The sequence below is a fragment of the Natator depressus genome, chromosome 1 (genome assembly GCF_965152275.1).
Source record: "Natator depressus isolate rNatDep1 chromosome 1, rNatDep2.hap1, whole genome shotgun sequence".
NCBI lineage: Eukaryota > Metazoa > Chordata > Testudines > Cheloniidae > Natator > Natator depressus.
The window spans coordinates 244,715,101-244,738,539 of NC_134234.1; the positions used below are offsets into that span (position 1 = coordinate 244,715,101).

The 23,439-nt window shown below is 43.5% G+C and overlaps 1 protein-coding gene across 6 annotated transcripts in view; it reads right to left on the reverse strand.

Annotated features, from left to right (window-relative positions):
• The window catches only part of DGKI (diacylglycerol kinase iota), a 286,887-nt gene extending 266,308 nt beyond the window's left edge, over positions 1–20,579 (reverse strand). For all 6 annotated transcript variants that reach the window (XM_074939900.1, XM_074939905.1, XM_074939893.1 and 3 more), the window contains exon 1: positions 20,170–20,579. In XM_074939900.1, the coding sequence (XP_074796001.1) occupies positions 20,170–20,573 (404 nt within the window). In that variant the 5' untranslated portion in view covers positions 20,574–20,579. The remainder of the gene's footprint in view (positions 1–20,169) is intronic.
• Between the last annotated feature and the right edge of the window lie 2,860 nt (positions 20,580–23,439).

The following is a 23,439-nucleotide window of genomic DNA, read 5'->3' on the forward strand; positions in this document are numbered from 1 at the left end:
TTGTTGCTTCACTAGTGCAAATGGGCCATAAAACTGACAGATCTGCCCAGCTGGAAACTCCCCTGTGTAGGGCAAATACATGAGTGGTTTAGATCAAGTTAGCAACTCTATATGCCCAAGCCCCTACCACATCTCCCAGTGAGGCTGGTAAAAAGAGGGTGTTGTCAACACTAGTTTCTGGTTATTCCTGTCTATCGGAATGGCCCTTTAAAGCCATAGGCAGTGTGGTTTAAGTCACACTGAGGCTGCTTTAATTTACACATTTACAAGATACCTGAGTCCCTCAGGCCCGGGGCTTCTGCGGCAGGGGAGAGACACCTCTTCCCCAACCCCAGCCCCAGGGCTGCTGCAGCCATGGAGAGATGCTCTACCCCAGCCCAGGTGCTGCTGTGGAGAGAGAGGGCTGGGGGACTTCTCTCTCCCTGACGCAGCCCTGGGCAGCCTGCAGCCCAAACCCCTCATCCCTGACCCCACCCCAGAGCCCGCACCTCCAGCTGAAGCCCTCACCCCCTGCACCTCAACCTTCTGCCCCAGCCCTGAGCCCTCTCCCAGATCCTGAACCCCTCATCCACAGCTCCATTCCAGAGCGCACACCCCCAGCCGGAGCCCTCACCCCTGCATCCCAACTCTCTGCCCCAGCCCTGAGCCCCCTCCTGCACTCTGAACCCCTTGGCCCCACCCCTGATGCACATCACCTCCATATTGGCGCACATAAAAAAATTCATTCTGCACATGGATGGGAAAAATTAGAGGGAACATTGACCAGATCCCTAGAAAAATCTGCTGTTCTACATTCCATTTCCCATACACACCTCCTCTGCCCCCCCAAACATGAGTTAACTAAACAACACTAAAAAACAGAAGCAACAAACTCGTGCCCATGCATAAACCTGCAGGCACTTTCTTGCCAGCAGTTCCCATGCCAGTGTCACTCTCGGCTGCTCTCTTACACCACATCCACACACACCCCTCCCCCCCGTTATATAGTAATAACTGCTCAGCGGTCTTTTGCTAAAACATCGCTGCCTGAGCAGTCTGGGTCACAACAGCAGTAACAGCAGCAAGTCAAAACAAAGCAGTTGTTGTCTTGCTCTGACAGAATGCAAGACACACTGACTGGAGAGAAGAAACCAGCAGAATACTAGAAAGGCAATTCAAATTCTTCCAGCTTTCCTGTGTAAAACGTACAGAAACATAGCAATACCCTCATCACCCCATCAATGGAAATGGAATGGTCCACTGGCCATTGCACTGACGAAATAGGCCATGGGGGCTATTGAAAGCAAATGATGTAAGAGGCTGAACATTTCATAAAGTGCTTCAGGTCCGTTCCTAGGAGCTTGGGACAGAACATCCACACTTGCCTGATTCAATTTGCGCTCTCTGCTAACTAGCCTTTAGGAGCAAATAAGGCAAAAGCTAAGCTATCAGCCACCAATTCTGCAGTGTTCTAGCTCCAGAAGTCACCATGTTCCTGATACAACCAGCTACAAAGACAAAACTCATTAGAGGTTAAAGTGGCCTTTCCCAATCATGTCAGCAATGAAGTGGTTAAGCTACTTTGATTTCAATTCTTTTAAAAATGGTATTACTTTTAGGCCCCTGTGTTTATTCCTCAAGTAAACTGTAGCAGAACATTAACCCCAATGGCATTTTTCCACACCTAAAAGGGGGAATAAAAAAATACATGTGGATTCACACCTGGATAGTCCATGTCAGGGAAATCTGTGGCTCTCTCTTTTTCTCTCTCAAGCTGGTTTACAAAGCTGCTCGCTGATACATCCTGGAAAACTCAAAGCAATATTTTTTTTAGAAACAGCTCTGTTCTTCTATTGTATATCTACTGCATTTCTCTGAGCCTTGTTCTTTATTTGGAACAATGTTTTGTATAAAAACAGGAGCTTTGTTTTGTTTTTTAAAATGCATCTGTTCTAGCTGCTTACTCCTCACTTAAAACTCATAATTAATCCTCCTTTTATGACACCATAATTGTTTCCACAGCAACCAATTGTGATGTCAAACAGGATTATAATTTTAGGTAGAAGCATAAGTAGAATTAGCTTCTTATTTATGTATTTGTTTAAATCCGTAACAGCTGTTATGCCTGATCAAACCACTGACCCATCAAGTCCAGCATTTTGCTTCCAGAGGTGGCCAATACCTGATATCTCAGAGATGGGCAACCAGAAAAACAAAGAGCAATGTACCTAGTCAAGTGTGGAAAGCTATATCTATATAAAGAAGACTATTCCGCTCCAACCTCTGCAGGTGACTCCTTTGCACGGTGAAGCATGAATGTTGGTAACTATTATAACTTTTTGAATGTAGATAGTAGTGAGCCTGGCCGCAAATGTGATTCATGTGCATATTAAAGTCTCATACTTCTTTGAATCCTGCAAAACATTTTGCTTTGATGATTTCCTGCAGCAGTAAATTCCCTAATAAATGCACATGAAACAAACAATTATATAGGGCAAAGAAAGGAGAAGCCCCTGAGCACACTTATTTTATATCTTTTTATTCCACTCAAACTAAATAACCTCAGTCTATCATCTTTCCTTCTGCGGAATAATCACAACCACTCCAATGCCTTACGTAATTTACAGTAGCCTTCTCTAGTCCTTTTCCATTTCAGCTGCATCATATTTTTGAATTTTCCAGCAAACAAGAGTTACAAAGAGAGAGAAGAAAAAGGAATCAAAAGACCCAGATATCCGCAACCATCCAGACAATATCAATCACCATATCAACAATTCTTAAATGTCATTGATGAGGTATAAATATTTGGTTTCCCCTTTAGTTTTTTCTTAAATTTAGTTTTTATCATTCCAATGAGGTTAATAAATGTGGGTCATTAATAAGAACTATACTAATTTTAAGGGGTGACTGGCCCATAAAAGTGGAAATATGGGAGCTGTAAAGATGGGTGAGTGTTACATCCCAACATACACACCTTTCACCAAGTATATACAGTCATTCCCAACAAGCTGGCTCAGGGTCCCCTGCCCCAGACTGATTGGATATGGACTATTTAAGCCCAGCACCTATTAGGCCTGATCCTTCAGGGAAATGCCTTTTCAGCCCTAAAATTAGAGATTAATTTCATTCTATGTACCTATGTGAGCAACACTCATAACTGAGCATCTAATCCCAGTTATCCCCACAAGACAGAGTTAATGTCCAATAATGGCCTGTTTTTTTCTTAAATCCCATTGAGGTGGATTCTGACAAGAGCAAAGAATTCCAGACAGTAAATATTCTCTGGGAAAGGAAAAACAAAATAACTTTTAGAATGTAACTTAAAATCTTTCTATTATTCATTTAGTCTCCAGAAAAGGTGCTGGTTTGACAGCCCTGGGGAATAAGCTCTCTATTTATCCACAGAACAGGTATAGAGTAGTATGGACAACAATAGTGCAGGCTTCCCCATGTTGCCCTGTCAATGAGCCTCAACCCTGATGTGGAGGGTCCATCTCTCATGGTCAGACGGTAGTTCAGTCTCCTCTCTGCAGAAGCTACCAGTGAAGGTATCTATTAGTGTTAAATGTAATACTAGTTCCTGTAACAGATCCTTTTCCAATGGAAAAATTAATGACCCAACTCATTTCATATAGGCCACCAGCCTTCAGATAATTACTTTCAGCCATTACTAGAGTTAGCTGAAACTCATTCTGAATCAGAACAAAAACAAAAATTTCATAATATCCTACTTAAGTGAAATTGGGGGCAGGGGGGCCCAGGGGATCATTTTGGGTCAGTCATTCCAAGTCTGACTTTATTTTATATTATGATCTAATAATATAAAATAAATATCAAAATGCTTTTTAAAAAAGAAATGTCAAAACAAAATTGAATCAAAACTGACACATTCCCACTGAAAGTTTCAATTTCAACAAAACAGCATTTTCCAATGGGGAAATGTTCCCTTAGAAAATTTAATCAGCTCTAGTCCCTACCAACCTGGGTCAGATTTGAACAACAATGGCATTATATATCATAGTACCTCCACAGATAGAGAAGAGGGTATGTGAGCAGCAGATGCTATGTTTTAATTCTGATAGAGAATTTTTTGGTTTTGTTATTATTTTGGGAGATACCCATGTGTTTTCTCATTGCTGCTTTGTTTGAATAGCTCCTTGACAAAAGTCTCTCTGCGATACCTCTTAAGCTTTTACATGCATACACCCACTGCTCAGAAGACTCCACTGTGATGCATTCTTTAAGCCTACCTGCTTGTTTGTATTATCTACTTGTTTGTATACCTCTGTCATTAAAGAGCTGAGAGTTGACATCCTCTATTTTGTCTGTGCATGTTTAATGCTACCTTGAATAGATAGTCTGAGATGATCTCACTATTTTGCATTTATCCCAGTATTATTTATGTTTGATACATAATAGAAGATGGCTTGTGTGAATGTATAGTAAATTTTCCTCATTGTTTTACAGCCTTCCTGTGAAGAGCTGTTAGAACAGATTCACAATGGGCCCAACATTTCCATCAAGCAAATAGCATTCTCAACACCTGACAAATTGTGACACCATCTTCAGAATGACTGAATCAGAACAATGCTCCAGCTGCAACAATCAGATGGAGGAGGGGTGGAAGATGATACCCAGTCAGAGAGAATCATAAACAAGGCCTTGGGGTGTGGGCAGGGGAAGACTGCCAACTCATGGACTTCCCTGTACAAGAGCCAGAAGACTTTCTAGTTCAGAGCTGCACTTTCTGCAGTAGTGTCAGCGTGAAAGGAGGACTGAAATCCTGACACACTGTTGCATGACCTTTCTGAGACAGCAGTGTGCTTCTGCTGTTGGAGAAGAGTTAAACTCTTCTCCTACACTTCATGTCAGGAGCGGATTAGCCGAAAACTGAGACCATGGGCTCAAAGGGAAAAAAGCCCTGTCCCCTCTCTCTTTCTCTCTCTCACACACACACATGCACTAATGGACTTTTCTAAGCTCAAAAGCCATGCTGATAGATAGCCTTATCTGTAGTAGCTGTTCACAGCTGGAACCATCCTTTCTGTACCCCAATCTCCTCTCAAATTTTCCCCTGTCCCACTGTTGCTTGTGTGAGCTTTCTGAGAGGGTAAGGATTGGGATTCCAACATTAACTGGCTGAAAATGCCTGAAAGTCTGATCAGGGCCACTATGATGACTCCCTGTTGGTGCTTCTTTCTATGGCCTGACATTAAGCACATGTCTGAGCTTTCCAAGCACATCTCCTCATGCACCCTGCGTCCTGTAGGAGGCATGGACCCAGGGTTTTCATTCAGAGAGATATACAGCTGTGAAACATGGCAAAACGAGCATTGGTCACAGAAGGGCAATACCATCTGGTGGCTGCTTAACAATCTACATAAAAGGAGCTGGGCTCTTGTCTTGTCCCATCCCTAGAAAATGAAATCCACTATTAAAAAGATGGCACCCTCTTGGAAGGCTCAGGAGAGAGAGAGGCCAATGGCTGAAGAGGAATTAAACGATCCTCTCACTCCACTAACTTGGGGCTGAGGCATAGTTAGTGCATGACGGAAGGTTACACGGCTGCTATCTGTGGTGCTCCTTTCTTGTGAACAAACAGAGGCCCTCAATTTCTAGGGTGTATCAATGCAGCACCCTTTATAAAAAACAAGACTGACTTTTTTTTTCCCTCTAACATTATGTTATTAATTACCATCACATCAGAGGAGAAAGAAGAACAGAACCCCAATAGAATCAGTGACAAGAGCATTTAGATAACAACACCTGTTCCTTCATCTCCTTCAAAACCTTTAGGTCCAAAATGCAAAATGGTAGAGGAGGGGGTAAGCAGGAGGGGAAAGGAAGGAGCCAGTACTGAGGGCTTCAATGGCTATGGGTTTCTCTTTTTCTGCACCCAGTTTTTATGGCTGCATTACTTTAATTCAATACAACATCAGATTTTAACAAAAACACTGAGCACAAAACCTCCCTCAGAAAAGAGGGAATTGCAAAGCTAAGCAGCCATTGACTGACAGGTAGATGGTGTTTTCACAATCCTATCAAAGCAGATGACAGAACCATATTCAGCTATCTTCGTCTTCCACTCTGGGGAAAGGAGAAGGGACAGCATGATCAGTGAGAGAGATTAGTGGAGGCTTTTCCCTAAACTTCATTGCTACCTGATCTCTGGCAGCTTCCCTAGATTTGAGATGAGAAATTGCACTGAACAGCTTGGAGCCTAATGCACCACTTGGAACTGAACTGACTGAATCTTGTTTATCTGGATGACCATACTGTCAAAATAAAAATAGCTGAACACTGAACGAGAAATCTCTCCCGGCTACGAAGAACAATCAGCAAACTCATCTGAGGTCTCTGTCTAAACATGTATAGGGCAAAAGAATAGAAACTGACTTTAAAAACAAAGAAAAACCATGCATGAGTCCTTTGTGAAACAGATATCTTAGCTGGAGAGCACACACTCCGGGCTAGATTGTGCCCTGTACTGGACAATACAGGTGCACAACAGAAAGAAAAGAAGACACAAGAAGCTGTCTCCAGCTTCAAACCATGCACTTCAGCCTGATGGAATGTAACTGGGAAGCAGAGGTGCAGCTCTTGGTTAGTGTCATCGGTGGCACCAGGCTCCCCAAAGGGGCAAAGCCATGGACTTTGTCATGAGCCAGCAGAGCTGAGCCCACTCGGTGGTAGTGCACGGCTGCATCCTTTCCAAAAGGTGGTGGAACTTCTCCCCCAGTATACACTCCCCTCCAGAGCCCAGGGAGGAATTCTGAGCCAGCCACAATTCCTCCAGCAGTCCCTGCAGCTGCACAGCTTCCCCACGTGCCCCTCTCAATGGGGCCTAAAACCACAGCATACTCCTCAGTGTACAATTGTTTCCCCCACACTCACTTTTGAAGACAACCACTTGGGAGACTGGATAGCTCAGGGAACAGATAGTGAGGGAAGAGGACTTTCACCTCTAGGTCATTGGTTTGATCACAGACCAAATCAATGGTGTCTGAACATGATCGGTTAGCTGCTTGAACGCCTATGTGAAATGAATTATTGGTCTCAATCCAGCTTCTAATGGACCCAGTATTACAGCTGACACCAACTATCCCTCAACCCACATGTCAGTCTAGTCAGTAGCCCTCTCCTCACTGCCGACCGTGGTGCAGGCAGCCACACACACATTGTGCACAGTGCATACCATCGGCAATGGTGCCAAGACATCAGTGTTGGACCCTCCTGGTGCAAGAGCTGGCCCCAAAGAAGTGGTGAGAAGCAGCGCTGGCAGCTTCACTGCCCACCCACGTTTGGCCCCCACAGTCCCTCCATCATAATGTGGGGCAGCAGGGAGGCCTGAGGCATACCGTGTGAAAAATTTCTGGGGGCACCCCTGACTGTCCATATGATGAAATGACTCATCATCTTAGCAAGATGATGACCTACATCATGAAAACATGAAATGAAAGGCAGGTAGCAGATCCAGATCTTCAGGGCCAAAAATAGCCCATCAAGTCGCCCTACAGTACCAAACGAGAATGATTCAAATTGCTATCCAGTCTGGCCTCTTGTTTGCTTGTAATATGGATCCTGGTTGCAATATGACACAGGATTCTCCACACTGATGGTTTCCAGCATTCCCCACCAGCAGCTTTATGAAAGGGTGCTTTTTTTTGTGGGGGGGAGAGGAACAGATTTCTCTCATGCTGATTGGGGAAACTCCAAAATCAGGCTCTCTCATCCGCCTTTTACAAAGAAGGTGCCTATACCAGTTTGTGATCACTGCAACATATCCTGTCTTTTTAGGACTTAAGGAATTCCATAACTGCAAACATAACACAGTGGGGGGAAAACAGCTTATGCTGAGCTTCCTGACTGTAAAGCCACAGAGCAGCACTGAACTATCAAACCTATGCCAGCCACAGGAGACAGGAAGAAGCTGATCTCAAGCAGGTTGAACAACAAATATAGCCATTCACTATGGAATGTGAAGTGCAGTACATGTACACATGGGTGTTCTTCATCCATGTCTCCACACCCTGCTGCCATGCAACTTGAGGTACACCACACTGTGTGCAGAGCATAGCTGTGCTGGTAACCATCGGAAAACAGCAGGAGGGACAAGAGCAGATTCCAGGTAAGCAGAGCAACAAGCCAGGGAAGGAAACAGTGATCGTACAGCGACACACCTTGGGGGCGGGGGAGAGGAGTCAGGGAGAAGGGAGGGCACGGAGAAATTAAATGTTCTATCATGATAAAAAAAAATTCCAGAAACAAAAATAAAATAAGAAACTATTCAACCCAGAGCAAAATATATTGGCCTGGAAGAAAGAGTGACAGCTGAATCTGCTGGCTACCTGCAGAGGCAAAATGAAAAATAAAACATGGCTTTCCTCTGATCTGACACAAAGCCCAATGCTCCTGAAGATTCAGGCTGCTTGGGCACTGCTGACTCCTTCATCAATGTCACTTTAAATCATATAAAGGCCTGAAGGTGACTTCAGCACCACAGTGGGGTGCGAAGTCCTGTGAGTCTGAGCAGCAGAAATTACACAGGTACTGTATGAGAAACATCCCTCCAGGTAAAGGCAACAAAGGCACTTTTCCTTTGCTTCCAGTCTGCGTGGGTTCATACATAGCCCCTGCGTTTCACTTTGTGTTTCAGAGTCCAATTACCCTCAAAACTCACAATGAAACTTGTCCACATCTGTGGAGTTTAACTTGATTTTGGGGAAGCCATGGGTCTTAACTAGAGTAAATGATGGATTCTCTGTAACTGAAGTCTTTACATCAAGATTTGAGGCCTTCCATACCTCAGGCAGAGGTCATAAGCACATTGCAGCAGTGGGTGGGTGAGGCTCTGTGGCCTGCGATGTGCAGGAAGTCAGACTAAATGATCACGATGGTCCCTTCTGGCCTTAAAGTCAAAGTCGATGACTCTTAGTCTCCTAGCGTGTTGACTCAAAACTATAACTCAGCCTAAAATCTGCAAAAACTGAGGGCCTGACCCTGCAAGCTCCCCACACAGGGAACCTCACTGACATCACTAGGAGAGATCCACACACAAAACCCCATAGGAGGCAGTCCTTAGTTTGTAATGAAATCCAGTGGGTTTTCACAACAAAAAGTCTTGCACAGACATACTCATGGGATCATTTGGTAATTAGATAAGAGTGTAAGAACTACCCCCATTACCACCCCCAGAGGAAACTCATTAGCAGGCTAATGAAATAAAGTAATGATACAGTATCATGTCAGAGAAGCATTCTCATCATCTTTTTATGCTAAAAAGCTTGAGAGCCGTTTCATTTTCTCTGTCTTCCCCAGCCCCCAGAGTTGTCCCAGCACCCTGGAGAGCATGATAAAACAGCATAAGGGACCAGTTTCTAAACATAGTGGGCTTCTAAGTGGCACAACTCTCATCAGCTTTGATGAGATATGTGCAGTTCAACCTTCCCCTACCACTCTAAAAGTGTATCCCAAAGGGTCAAATTCCCATATGGCATACAATTTGGAAAGGACTATCAGGCCATCAGAGCATGTGATTTCATTTCACCTTTAAGAAAAGCCAAATGCTGGAGCACTTGTTTGGGGAGTGAAGGAACATCACATAAAAAGCATGATGTCTTTCACAAGAAAAAGATTTACACACCAAGTTGGTTTTAACACCACAAGTTCTTCTGTTTCTTCCTGTGAAGACTAAACATGTCCCAGCCAGAACTTCCCTGCTCACTCCTCTTACACACCGTGACTAGACATAGCCTGTTTCACACCCACATGGCACACTCATAATCCTTCTGGCAGTGAAAAGGTGACATGATTTTTAAGGGCATATCCACTTCTTAAATTGACTGAAGGGGATGATGTTGAGAAGGTTCTCGCCTCCCTGCCCTTCCGTGAGACGAGCCCAAGGTCTCCACTCCCAGCTCCTGCCAGTCAAGTGTTTCCCAAGAAAACCAGAAATAGAGCCCATGTCTCCCAAATGAGAGTGCAGGGTTCCCACCACTGGACAAATGGCCCATCCCAGAAATACTGTCTTTCAAGTGGATCCACACTGTATAACCCAGTCCTGTTCTAGGGTCATCAACCACTATCGCCTGTGCAATTACACACTGTTTTTACGTGAATTCAGTGCTGGTGAAATGTGTGTGACTGGCAGCCCAAAAGATTGAAATCCTGTATGTACTCATGCCCTGTATTCCTTCACACAGGTATAGGATGGAAAATGGTAGTGTCAGAGTCCATCCCAGTGTCCAAAGACACCCACCCTTTATAAAGAAAATAACAGAACTATAGCCAATGATCATGAATTCCTTCCAGCCAGTTAGGAAGTATTTAATAAAGCTGCTAGTCCTTAACTTTCACACTGAGTCATCTTAGTGTGCTACTTGCAGGGTCTCAGAAATCTGGGACACTATGCTACCCAATGGTGGCTTGTGGCTAATGTAGTTCTTTCAAAATGAACTGCCACAATCATTCAACATGCAAATAATTTGGAACCAAAAATTTGACTACATGCACGCCACTAACGAGATGAAGTGATAATGTTCTTGCACCTGCCTGCCCTCTGACTCTCCCCCTCCCACATTTTTTCTGAAAGTCGCTGTCTTGATTCTCTTATTTCCTTTTGAAGAGAAGGAACTGTTTTGTCACAGACTTTGTGTGTGACCTTGAGCAAGTCACTTTATCCTTCTGTGTCTTAGTTTTTCCCATTTATAAAATGGGGATAATACTTCCCTACCACTGAGAGACTTTTGTACAGCTTAATGAATTATTTTTAAAGCACTTTGAGGACCTTGGGTGGAGTGTGACAGAGAAGTATTAACTTTTGAGGCTTGTCAAAGTGAGGAACGAATCATACCTGGATCAAGCCGGCATGACAACAAATATAGTACAGGGTTTTATTTTTCCCCAATGAAACTCTATTGCACCCAAGTCCTGATCCACCACACTGCCTGCTAATCCACTTATGGGCCTCTCCTCAGCAGAGACTTCCAAGAGTGCCACATTGTGTGATTGTTTTGTAACATGAACAAATTCTCATTGGCAGCAAGGATAAGAATCCCTAACAACTTTCCCAACTCTGTCCCCTAAAAATGCTACATTTCATATAAAACCAGAAGGCAAAACCAGGTTTCAAGAGGACAATGGACAGGCACATGAACTCACTTAAATTTCTCATCTTTCTTGTTTGATCACATACAGACATAACTAGACCATCCTGATAGCTTCCCTGGAAGTTCAAGATGCTACTCATTGAGACACCCCAGTAGAGAAATAATTCTTGCACTATGGAAGAACCAGTGGTGGGAGGGAGGGCGAAGAACCAGTCAGATGCATTCAATCCCCTGCACTGAGGATGGTTAGCTGGTGCAAGGAATAAGAAGGGAAACTGTTAGAAGAATAAGAAAAAGGAGCCGTCTAAACCAGGAGAAGCCTAATCAGTCTGGTTTAAAGTCTTTAGTTGTCAGTTCTGAGATGTGACCCTTCTTGGCATAACACCTTCAATCAGAAATGAGATAGTTCAGAAGACCAAGGGCCTTCACTCTGCAAAAACATTCACATTCTATTTACATAAATATGAATGACCACAGCTGAAAGGAAAGCTGAATAAAGGAAAAACACAGTAACCCATATACAAGGGTTAGCAAAACAATGGTTGCTAATGATGTCCCTTCTTATTCCTCCATATACATTCACATAAAGCACACATGTACAGAGCCCAAAGAATACACAGCCCAGACCTATGTTCTCACATTCATAGGCTGTACCCCACAAACTAAGCCCACAGATATATTTAGTACAGAGCTAAGTTCTCTCTCCATCACACACACGCCACAGATAATTTTTACAACAGATCCTACAAAATACATGGTCAAATATACACAACATACATACCTACATTGGTCAAAAATACACACACACACATGCACATACACTCAAATATACACCCTCCTGCATACAGATGAATTTATCCACACATCATCTTGCCTGCCCACACAAACAGAACCCCGTGAATTACTCGTCACAGACCCATGGTCACAGACTCCTACAGCCTCTGTGTACACACACGCTCACAGAAATACATTCCATTTTCTCTCCATTTTTTGATTTGCCATTCTTCACCTCTCCCACCCCTAAGCAGGTTCTCTCTGATGTGGGTGATGATTGGTCAAACTGCTCAGAACTCCCAGTGCACAGGAAAGAAAACCTGCTAGAGCACTCAGGTGAACAAGATGATTGAGCTAATATATCACTCCAGCCAAAACATGGTGTGCAAACCCTTGTAGACCAACACCAGCGAAAGGGGTTCCTCTACCCCACACTCTGTTTCATTTCAAGACAAGACTCCTCCTGTCAAGACTGCAGCTAGGAGAAGCTGCCAAGAGAGCTGCAAGTCTCTCCTGCCTGCTTTTGTTTTTTAATATCTGGGAAAGCCTTTGACTGATTATCAGTGTCACATGCTAGGACTGTGCTGGATTTACAGCAAAATAAACCAGAGAATTAGTGAGTTGGAAAGAGCACAGAAGGTAGTTTTGCATCTACGTGTCAGCTTCCCAGCAGCCTGACCAGAGAGCCAAGTTCAACCAAATAAAAAGCTGGCAGGAGCCACATGAGGTTGCATGCAAATCATTTTGTCAACACTGATACTGTCTCAGGTGAGACATGTGGATTATTGGATTAGGTACTCCATGGGAATAACAGTAATGAAGGTGTTCTCACCCTGTGTGGCACTGATTCCACTTTCATTAGCTAACGCTTTTCACCTGGGGCGGTTGCCAGGCAATCCTAGACTACAGTTTTGTACCTATGCTAAATAACACTTTATTATGCACTTATACGGGCCCCGATTCATCAAACCAGGTAAGCATGTGCTTAATTTAGAGTAGTTCCATTGCAGTCAATGTGACTACTTATGTGCTTAAAGTTAAGCACAAGTAAATACTGTACCTTGCTGAATCTGGGTGACGGTGACTTTCGTCCAAGAATATTACAGAGGTTTACAAAGACGAACAAGTATTATCCCCATGTATCAAATGGGGCAAGTGGGATACATGGTCTAAATTTTCAGAAGTGGACATTAATTTTAGGTGCTCATATTGAGACATCCAGGGCCCGATTTTCAGGGGTGCTGAGCACCCACAACTCTAAAATGAAGTCAAAAGATGCTGTGGGTGCTCAGCACCTTTGAAAATCAGACCCCATATACATTAAGTTGGGTGCCTGAAAGCTAAGGTACCCTACTGAAAGTTTTTGATCAAGTACTTTGTTCCAAACATTACACAGCTAGTTAGTGACAGAACTGGGAATAGAACTCTGGTTTCCTCAGCCACAGACCTAAACGCTAGCCACTAGAACATATTATTTCCCTGGCTCTCCACTGATTTGGTGCAACCTACCCAATGTAATTCTCTAACAGACTTGATTCTCCTATACATCATCATGGAGCACTACACTGCTATGCCACTAGCTCGGTCATCTTGAAGGTATGTGTCACAAAGCAAAATAGAAAAAGGAGAGTGAGTACAGGAATAGGGAAGGGTCAAATGTTGTAAACTTGGGGACTTGGTTCCTTAAAGAAAAATACAACAAAAACATTTTACCCATATGGGGTTTTTAATTAATTAATTAATCCTGCATTAGTACAGCCCTAGACTAGAAAATTTAGTAGGGTTCTCCCCTCCCCCCCCCCCATCTTATTTTTAGGATTCATAGATAATGGATATATTAAAGTTCCCAAGTGAGTGGAAAGTTTTAAAAGCAACAGAAAACCTGGTGGGTTGGGTGGAGAGAAGCAGCTGCCCCAGAGTAAGGCTATTTAGCCATGATATTATTTGTGCCTCTGAATGGTCATAGCCTCTCTTCATTTACTAAGCAGAACTCAGAGCCTCCACGTCCATTTTCAAAGCATTATAAATAGTTTACAGGGGAGCTCTTTGGAGGCCTCACCATGTACACAAAAGCATGAAGTTGATTCGTTTTGCAGTAAATTATAAAAAAAGTGGTAATGCTCCAAGGGGGAAAGCAAAGTAGTTTGAAATGTCATATGTCAGTGTGTCCCATAACAGCATTACATGAAACTCAATAGAAGAAGGTTGTAAGCGGCTGTCATGGGATTGAGCCAGTACCTGAAACTTACTTTCTGACATGTGTTAAAGGATAAAAATTCGTCTCTTGCTATGTTGATATAGGATTACCTCTACAATTCACGTTGCTGACTGGGAGACCCATTAGGGATTAGATAATGTTGAGAGTAAGCAAACAAAATGATTAAAAGATCAAAGATACTCCATCACAGAAGGTTTTTTATTTTATTTTGACAAATTTAATTCAGTTTTAATTATTTATAATGCTTCATGGTACACTAGTAAATGTGCTGTCATAGTCTGTAAAAGTAATGAAGTCTTAGTAGTATGAGATGTCACCACAGCACTGTCTCTACCACTCAATGTTCACTGAAGTGAAGTGAGACCTACAGGAGTTTTGTGAGAATTATCGTGTTTGCAAGTGAGCGACGTGAGAATTACAGAAGTTCTGGTCTATTCTTTGCAATTCTGTTGTGGTCCAGACTCCCCCTGAGCTCCAGGATTATCCAGCTAAGTATTTATACCACGTTAATCATTGGTTTCAGAGTAGCAGCCGTGTTAGTCTGTATCCGCAAAAAGAAAAGGAGGACTTGTGGCACCTGAGAGACTAACCAATTTATTTGAGCATGAGGTTTCGTGAGCTACAGCTCATGCTCAAATAAATTGGTTAGTCTCTAAGGTGCCACAAGTCCTCCTTTTCTTTTTATTAATCATTGTGGTATCAAAGCACCTCATGGTCTTTGCCATGTATCAGACAGTGACTAGTTCCATCTGACCAGAGCCTCCCTGGGTTTTGTGGCCATTGCTGACAAATAATAATAATGGAAATTCCAACTACCAGCTTTAAAGAGTCACTTTTCTGAGTGGAACTAGACTTTAAACAGACTCAGTAGCACAGAAACACCACCCCCAACCACTTCCATTAGTAATACTGAAACAATATTGTTTCCTATCAGGGCAGGCTGCATTAGCCTAATACAATGCATGATGAGTGAGTAGCCAGGCTGCTACATATTAGCAGTGCAGGTCTCATTCATTGTAGCTCCTGGTCCAAACATCCTTGACAAACCCCTGAGCAAAAGCCATACACTGCTAAGGCTTCTAACGCCTGTCTAATACTCCATCAAATAAAGGTTGTCTCCCACAGGTCAAGGTGAAGACAGCATTAAATTTATGGATGACATAACCTATTCATAGGAAAGTTCTTTGGTGAATTTCACTTTAACACTTAAAAGACAGCAACTGACAACTTTTAAACAAGCAGAAAACCTTACCTTCATATTCCATGTGTCAAATACTTCATATTTCTAATACCACTAAGTATTAGAAGTGAAAGAAGTTTAAAGAGCCAATGTGCTTGTCAAGTTTTATGCTGCTTGTTTACTTTTTAATATTTCTCTCCACTTAAATAATGAAAACCCACTTAAATAATGATGACCAAGAGAGTGCAGTGTCATTTTTGTTTATACTCAGTTTAATTTTAAGGTTTATAAACCTGCTATGGTTTGGGGTTTCAAATGTGTCAGGATGATGTCTATCTTAAACCTTTCATTGGCTGTTTTCTTTAGTGGAAACATTTCTACTGATCATCAGTTTGACAAAAGCTGCTTTTAACAAAAAAGTAAAGTTTGGACTAAAGTTAAGTTGACAGTGTCCCTTTTAAGTGAAATATATGAAGTTTGCCCAGGCAAAATTCCAGGTGGATGGGGTGGCGGGGGGGGAACTTTCCCAGCACCTTTATGTGATAACATGCAAAGAACTCAACACAGCTAATTAAATGTCCAGATAGGTCTTGTGATTTTAGGGGTAGTGCTCCTCGAAGGACCAGAGTTAGCAGAGCTTTTGCTTTGTGGGAGAGGCATCTGTTTTTGCCAATTTCTGTGGAGGATGGAGGCGAATTTTTCATTAAATCAATATATTTTTAAAATGATAAACTTAAATTTGTAAGCCCAATATTCATATTTAGTTGCTTAAGATGCTTACCACAATATTTGGGCAGTAAAAATCAGCACTAAAATGGCTGCTGGGGTGCTTGTATTCCAATGTAAAGTCCCAGATATGGAAGAGGATTTCCCAATTTCGGTGCCTGAACTGGGCTCACAAGGCAGACCATTTCCTCAACTTTCATCTAGACCAAACAGCCACTGGGCTGGCCACATATCCTTGATTTAGAGAAAATGCCACACAAACACGATGCTTTTTTACAAAGTTGCTAAAGAGACTGTAAAATACATGTTATTTGATAGTTAAGGTCTAGCTGCAAAGCCCAGAGCCTGCTTCACATAACTATGTATTGAGACTACTCCAAGTCTGAAAATGACTAATCCAAGTTAGAAGGGCAAGTACCCCATCTGCAAATGAAGATCTACTTAAACTGACTGTACAGATGCACATACACATACTCAGCATACATACTATCTTATGCAAAAGCACAAGTAAGTGCCACATTCCTACTGTGTATGTAAATATACTGCTGGGAGGAAAACAGCAAGCAAACATCTATCCTAATAGTATGAGAAGCTTTTGGAGTAGACAAAACATTTCTTCCTCTAGTAGCTCTGCCAACATTCTCTTGATATAGACTGCAGATGGTATATGAGAGCTGGCAACACAATACACTTAATTGATTTTGGAGCACTATGTGCAACATGCCTAAGGACGCAAAGCAATTTCTTATGTGGTCTTCTCTAAATGCCAAATACAGATTAGATTTCACTATATAAAGGGACAAATATGCCCATGTATGCATGGCATGTATATATATATATTACACAACTTCATTCCCAATTTAATAAATCAATCCCTGCACTCAGATACACTGGTCACATGAATGCAAACATTTACATCTAAACTAGGCTGCTTATTATAATTATGGCATAGCCCCTGTGAAACTAACAAGTTATATTTTCACAGTAACTACGTAATTACCCTAACCAGATCTTCTTACAGTGAAACAGTTGTTGCTTAGCAACTAAATGGGAGGACAAAAGGAATGGAACTAAGAAAAAGTAACCAAAATTCATGTACAACACAGGTTGCGTATGACAGGAAAGAGGCATTCAAACACAGCACTTTAAAAAAAATTCCTTTCTTTCTTTCTTTCTTTCATTTTTCCCCCTTGCCCCTTTCCCAGAAAAACATCTCACCTCCTTCCCTGCCACTCATGTTCCACTTAGCCACTTGTCACCAATGCAGTTTTTACATTTATTCACATGGGTCTGGGCTATTTTAAGCATATTCCTGCTATATTCTTTTAGGTACATATAAATACAGATGTACGCTTGTGTGTCAATATAATACACACACAAAGACAACCCTAAATGAACCATTGAAAGCCAGTGTGGTGCTTTGACTAATTTTTATTGTACTATTGTGTGAAGGAGTCTAAGTGCCAATATAAATAGAGTTTCCTGCACATTATACAGTCATTTGCATTTATAAATCCATTGCAGCACCATAATTTGCAGAGAAAAAAAGACAGTGATTTTAAGAGAGGAAAAAACAAACTCAGCAGTGCTTTGTACAAATCTTTGACTCTGGTGTTTGCTCTATGAGTAAATGAAAAAAGGAGCATTCCTTGCAGGAAATCAGTTCCAAAAAAAAAAGTGTGTGGAAATCCCAGGATGCATAGAGAATTTATTTTCCTTTCCTCAGTCTAAATCAAGCAGAATGAATAATATGCCTCCAGAAATGGTTATTTAAAAGCTACTGAGAAAATCTCCCATTTCTAAAAGTTCAGGACTTGCTGCATGCTCACACATATGTGGGGAAAGGGTGAGGGGAGAAATCCCACCATTCCTCCCAAGCTACATTTATTATGAAACCCTTACATATGCACAGTACAGAAATGCGGGGGACCCAGTGAAAAGGCTCCTCATACTTCACAGTACCAGGGAAAGAGAACATGTTGCAAATAGATTTGTAAGTGTAAGATACCCAAACTAATCAAATAAAGTGAACATATACAACTTGAATAGAAACACTTCCCAAATCTACTGCAAATCACATCCCTCTTGCACCAAATGCATGTTGGCTGGCAGATGTCAACATTTAGAACTGACTTATTAACCCACCTGTGGAGTTCCCGGTCTTCAGTTGCAACTGGCACAAGCTGCTGCCACAAAATGTACAATTTTTTTAAAAACCTACTGTAATAAAGTTATAAAAATATTGAAAGATGCTATATACACAAAAAGTTCAAGAGGAGGCCAGTGTCACTCACTAAGGACAGCCTAGTATGAATCACTCACAGCTTTACTCTCATCAGCTAAGCAGTCAACCCTTACTCAAAGTCAGAAGAAATATTCTCTATCCATACATGAAGTATTATTTAAATTCAACTTTAACTATGGAAAGGCAACATCTCCCCACAAGTATGTAATTACATCCTTTTAAACCATCACTGAGTGAGTGAGCGTGTGTGAGAGAGAGAGCAGCATTATTAACCTGACTAGAATATAAGGGGACAGCCCCAAAGTATTTTTAAGAAGCACCTCAGTGCTAGTGAAAGTTGTTGAGCTGACAGCCCTGGACACAGAAGTCCTGTTTTATTCTAAAGGCAGAATAGTAGCAGCTATATGATCTTCTTCCACCATCACAGTTAATGTGGCTCACCCCTGACAAAGGTGTGGGGTCACACTATGATGGGGTTTTGGGGGGGGATATGTGGTTGTAAATCTTCTAGAACTAGACTGACGCCACCAACTTCTCTGACATGAGCCAAACACCTCTCACATAGTAACAATTTTCAATAGTTACTGACTTGGGAGCAGATGGCAACTGGTAACCTAAAAAAGGAAGGACTCCATTAGCATGCCCTGAGTTATCAGGTGACAGAAATATATTTTTGAAAGAGGAATCTAGTTGTTTGAGTATCTGGTGTAAATGCATTGTGACAAAATGGAAAAAAAACATGTCATAAAAGCAACACCACACTTCAGTTATACCAAATGCCCACACTTCCCAGGTGTTTGGACATGCTTGGCCTTTGGTCTTCTGCCTCACAAATCAGCCAAGTTGTGTGGGTATTCAGTATAACCACCCACATACTTTGTCATCTGCTAATGCTTACATAATGACTCACTTGGGGGTTGAGGGGGAGAGAAAGAAGACTTTCTCTTCATGACACTTTCCATAAAGAAATCCTGATCAGAAGCAGCAATGCCACAAGAAATGTTTTTGTGACCCCTTTCTAATAAATGTTTTGAGGCCCAAGAAATGATTAGCAGCCTTAATTTTATTCTAAACAGCAAAACTCAAGAATCACTCCACTCCCCTGACAGTCAGGCAGTATTTCTGACTCTCTTTGGATAATCCTGAAGTCTGTACACACACACCTATTTGGAGGGTTATCGTAAACAAGATCATGGGTTGTTTTTTTTTTAGTGTAATCCAGATTGACTGGGGAAAATAAAAGCAACACAGACAATTATGGTGCTGCCCTCACCCTAATCCCTGACTCTGCAACATCATTCTGACAGCGTAACTCCCACAGCCTGCTGTCAGGGCACTCTGTGGAAACACTACATCAGAACCAACTGCCACAATATAGCATGTTTCATGGACAAGCATACTAATATACCTACACACACATATATATGCATATATATAAAACACGTATATGCATACACACACACACACACTATTTATATACAAATTTTTTGACATTAACTTGACCAAAAGATTATTTCCGATGGCACTTTCTCTATATTGTAGCCCACTGAGTAAGAGTCTCTCTTGTGGAATCTCTCTCCGTCCCAAACCCCACCACCACCTTCCTCAAAGCTGTCTGTCGGCTCCTGGAGACCACCAGAGCCAGTTCAGTGGGCTATTGGGGGTCCCCGCATCTCAGCCTGAGCTCCCCCACTGGCCCATTCCTACCTGCTGGAGTGGTTCAAGCTACCAACTTGGTGCCTCCTCTCAGCTATTTCCAGGGCGGCAAGAATGCAGCGCGGAAGCGGGGAGCTTGCAGCCACCAGGGAAACTTCCAAGGCTGGAACCCTTTTCCTGCGGCTCCAGGAGTCCCCCCCATCCCATCTCATCTCATCCCCCGAGGCTGGTGCGAGGGGCGCGTGTCTGGGCTCGGGAGCCCCTCTCCCCCGCCCTCACCCACCTGTAGGACACCTGCTTCCTGAAGGTTAAGTTCCTCAGCTTTTCTTCCAGGGACTCTTCCTTCTGGCCGGCGACTCCCATCTCCTCCTCGGCGGCGGCCGCCGCGCTCCTTGTGTCCCCGCCGCCCTCGGCTCCTCGGCAGCAGCTGCCGCTGCCTGCAGCCCCCTTGTCCTCACCGGCTGCCGACGGGGGGTTCATTGCCGGGCAGGAAGGACAGCAGCCCCCCGGGGCCTGAGCAGCAGGGAGCAGGCGCGGGGCCGGCGGCGGCTGCAGCCGCTGAGGAGGGGGGCCAGGGCCAGGGACGGGGACGGGACGGCTGCTGCAGCTGGAGCCGCTCGCCGAGGAGGCTGCAAATGGCAGCACCTTCCCGCAGCATCCATCGGCGGCTGCCCTGCAGCGGAGCATTGTGGGAAACTCTCTGCCGCCCCCTCCTCCCGGGCCAATCAGCGCCCGCCTCCTCCTGCTGCTGCTCCTGCCGCTCCCTCCTAGGACGGGAGCGGCAGCATCGCCTCCAGCCGGGCCGGGGGCCCGGGAGCGGGTGGCGGACGCGGCTCGGGAGCCGCAAGGCGTTTCATCGCACTCAAGGGAATGGGCCCGGGAGGCGTCAGGACAATATTACCGTGTGGGGGGGGGGCGCTTTTTTTTTTCCAGGAGCCAGGGAGGGAAAAGGGGTGTCAATGGGAGGGGGAGCTCTGGAGAGATATGGGGGAGTTAGGGTCCCCTCTGAAGATTATAGGACGATGGAGGGGGAGGGGGGGAGGGAGAAAGCAGCTGGGGAACAGGGGGTCCTGCTGGAGCGTTTAGGCGGGGGAAGGAAGACGGGAGGGTCACGGCTACAGCTGCTGATTAACTAGCTCTGCTCCCCCTGCGCGCGCGCGCGCGCACACACGGAGCCCCAGCTCCTCCAAGAGGTTTCTGACAGCTGCTTTGGGCACACGTCCTGCTGGAATGGTCTCTCATCTATCAATCACATTCGTTACAGAGAGGGAGAGAGAAGGCTGCACGAGAACTGGCACCCCTGCCATATTTTAAATGAAAACCCCATACATAAAAACAGCCTTCCTCCCTTACAAGGTGTTGGAGTTGTGAGGGCAGGGGAGGTGCAGAGCAGCAATGAATTAAATATGTTCTTCTGAAAAAGCTCTCCATCGAACCGCTGTTTTTTATTTACCTTGGGGGCTATATTAGACTTTCTAGAGACGGCCAGGCTTTCATCTTTATCTCTCCACAGGATATTGACTCTTGTCTTTTATTTGTAAGACATTATAACCAAACCTGATTCTGCTTCGATTAAACTGAGTTTAATCTGTAAAAATTTAAAACCAGGGGGAAATTGTCCAGGTGGTGACCCTAGGATACAGGAGTAGGAAAGCTGGAGAGAGAGGCAGACAGGAGGTATTAATGCACCAGCCCTAATGAGAGACCCAATGAAATTATACCAAGGTAGGGGAAAGGAAAGGAAATCTGAACAGACATGTGGGAGGAAGCAGTTAATAGGCACTTTCACAACTAAGGGGAACATAGTTAGGAAAACTTCAACAGAAAACATTAGTGATTGGACACAGTAAGTAAATACGGCTTACATGGTTGCATCTTAAATATGTGACAAAGAACAGACAATTCCAGAGACATCAGCCATCCCTCCACATAGTTCAATAACATTTTTTCCATAATCCACTGGAGAAACCTCAAGCCATAAGAGCAGCCTTGACTTCCCAGCCCCCAAACAAATGGATTTAATACACAAGTATATTCTTCCATGTTAAAATAAAATAAAGAGCTGCACATGTCTCCTGGACAAATGCAAAAGCTTACTGCTGTTCTCCTTACTCTTCCTCACCTCTCAACCAGTATTTTTCATCTAAAAGTTTGGCCTAGTGCTGTAAACACTGACACATACGAGAATGCTCATGTGCATAAATGTACACATCATGTGTAAGTGTGTGCAGCATTGAAACTTTAGTTTGCAAATTCTTCAGACAGGGACTCCGTCTTTCTATTTGTATTGTGAAGTGTCTAGCACATTCTTGGACACTATACCAATAGTAATAAATGTTTCTGGTTTCTTCACAATGTTGATCCTTCAACAACTGTACCTACCAGGTACCTTTGAGTACCTCCAGGATGCCCCTTCGTAATTTGCTCTTCATTCCCTGTCTTCTTTTCTTTTAAAGAAATACTATATTATTCAACAGGAATGGTCCAAAAGCAAAAGCACTTGGACAATGACAATAGGATACTCACGGCTGACCTTAGAGGCAAGTGGACAGGCAATCAGGGTGGATCCCAAGATTCAGGGGGCACTAAATCCCTGTCCCCAATTATTTTGGGTGTGGGCATGTGGTTGTGTGTATTTTTTTTCCTCCTGGGAGACAAAGCACCTCCAAGCAATCGGTCCCTGACAGTAGACCAGAGCCAGTGCCCCGTGTCAGAGCAGGTGGGCCCATTTGAACCAATTAAAGGGGGCAAGGCTACACCTAGGGTTATAAAGAGCTGACAGAGGGCAGGGAGTATTGGGATAGGCTGTGTCTGGGGGAACAGAGCAGTAGAGCTAATGACTGTAGACCCTAGAGCAAGAGGGGAAGGTCGCCCTATGAAACACTAGAACAAAAGGTGAGCAAATTTTATTGGTTTCTCATTGCACAATAAACCTTCTTAAAGGAGACTAGGCTTGGCAGTGAGTACTTGCTAAGTTCGGGAGATGCCCTGTCCTGTGACAACCCGTTTTGGTCCTTCCTTCTGACCAAAAATTGTTGGATGTTCTTCCAACATAAACCAATGCTGCTCACAGCACTGGCCATAGACACATCCAGGAGGTTCTTCTGACATGCCCACCTCCTTGTACAGTATAGTATTCCCAGTGCTAGTTTGGAAAGCAAGGGACTGAGGTTGGGCCCTGAACTCAGATCCCCACGTGGCAGAGTATCATATTGTCCCTGCACCAGCAGAAATAAAAACAGCACTTAATATATTGCACCCTTGGAAAAAGGGATCAAACACACTTCTAGCAAGTCCTCTTTAGCTACATCTACAAAATTAATTGGCGATGCAGCTTGTGACTCTTGCCTGCCTTAACCTTGTCTCATTTATTCCTAGAGTGATTAAAAATACCTTCATGAGAGGTAGGTCAAGTGGCCAAGAGAATCAGATGCTGCCCTAATCATCTCAGACTGTTTGTTTATGCATTAATCTCTTCCAATTTTTCCCCCATGCAGTCTGTTTTTAGTACACTACTGAATCAAACACCTGGCTCTAGCACAGAACCTATTAA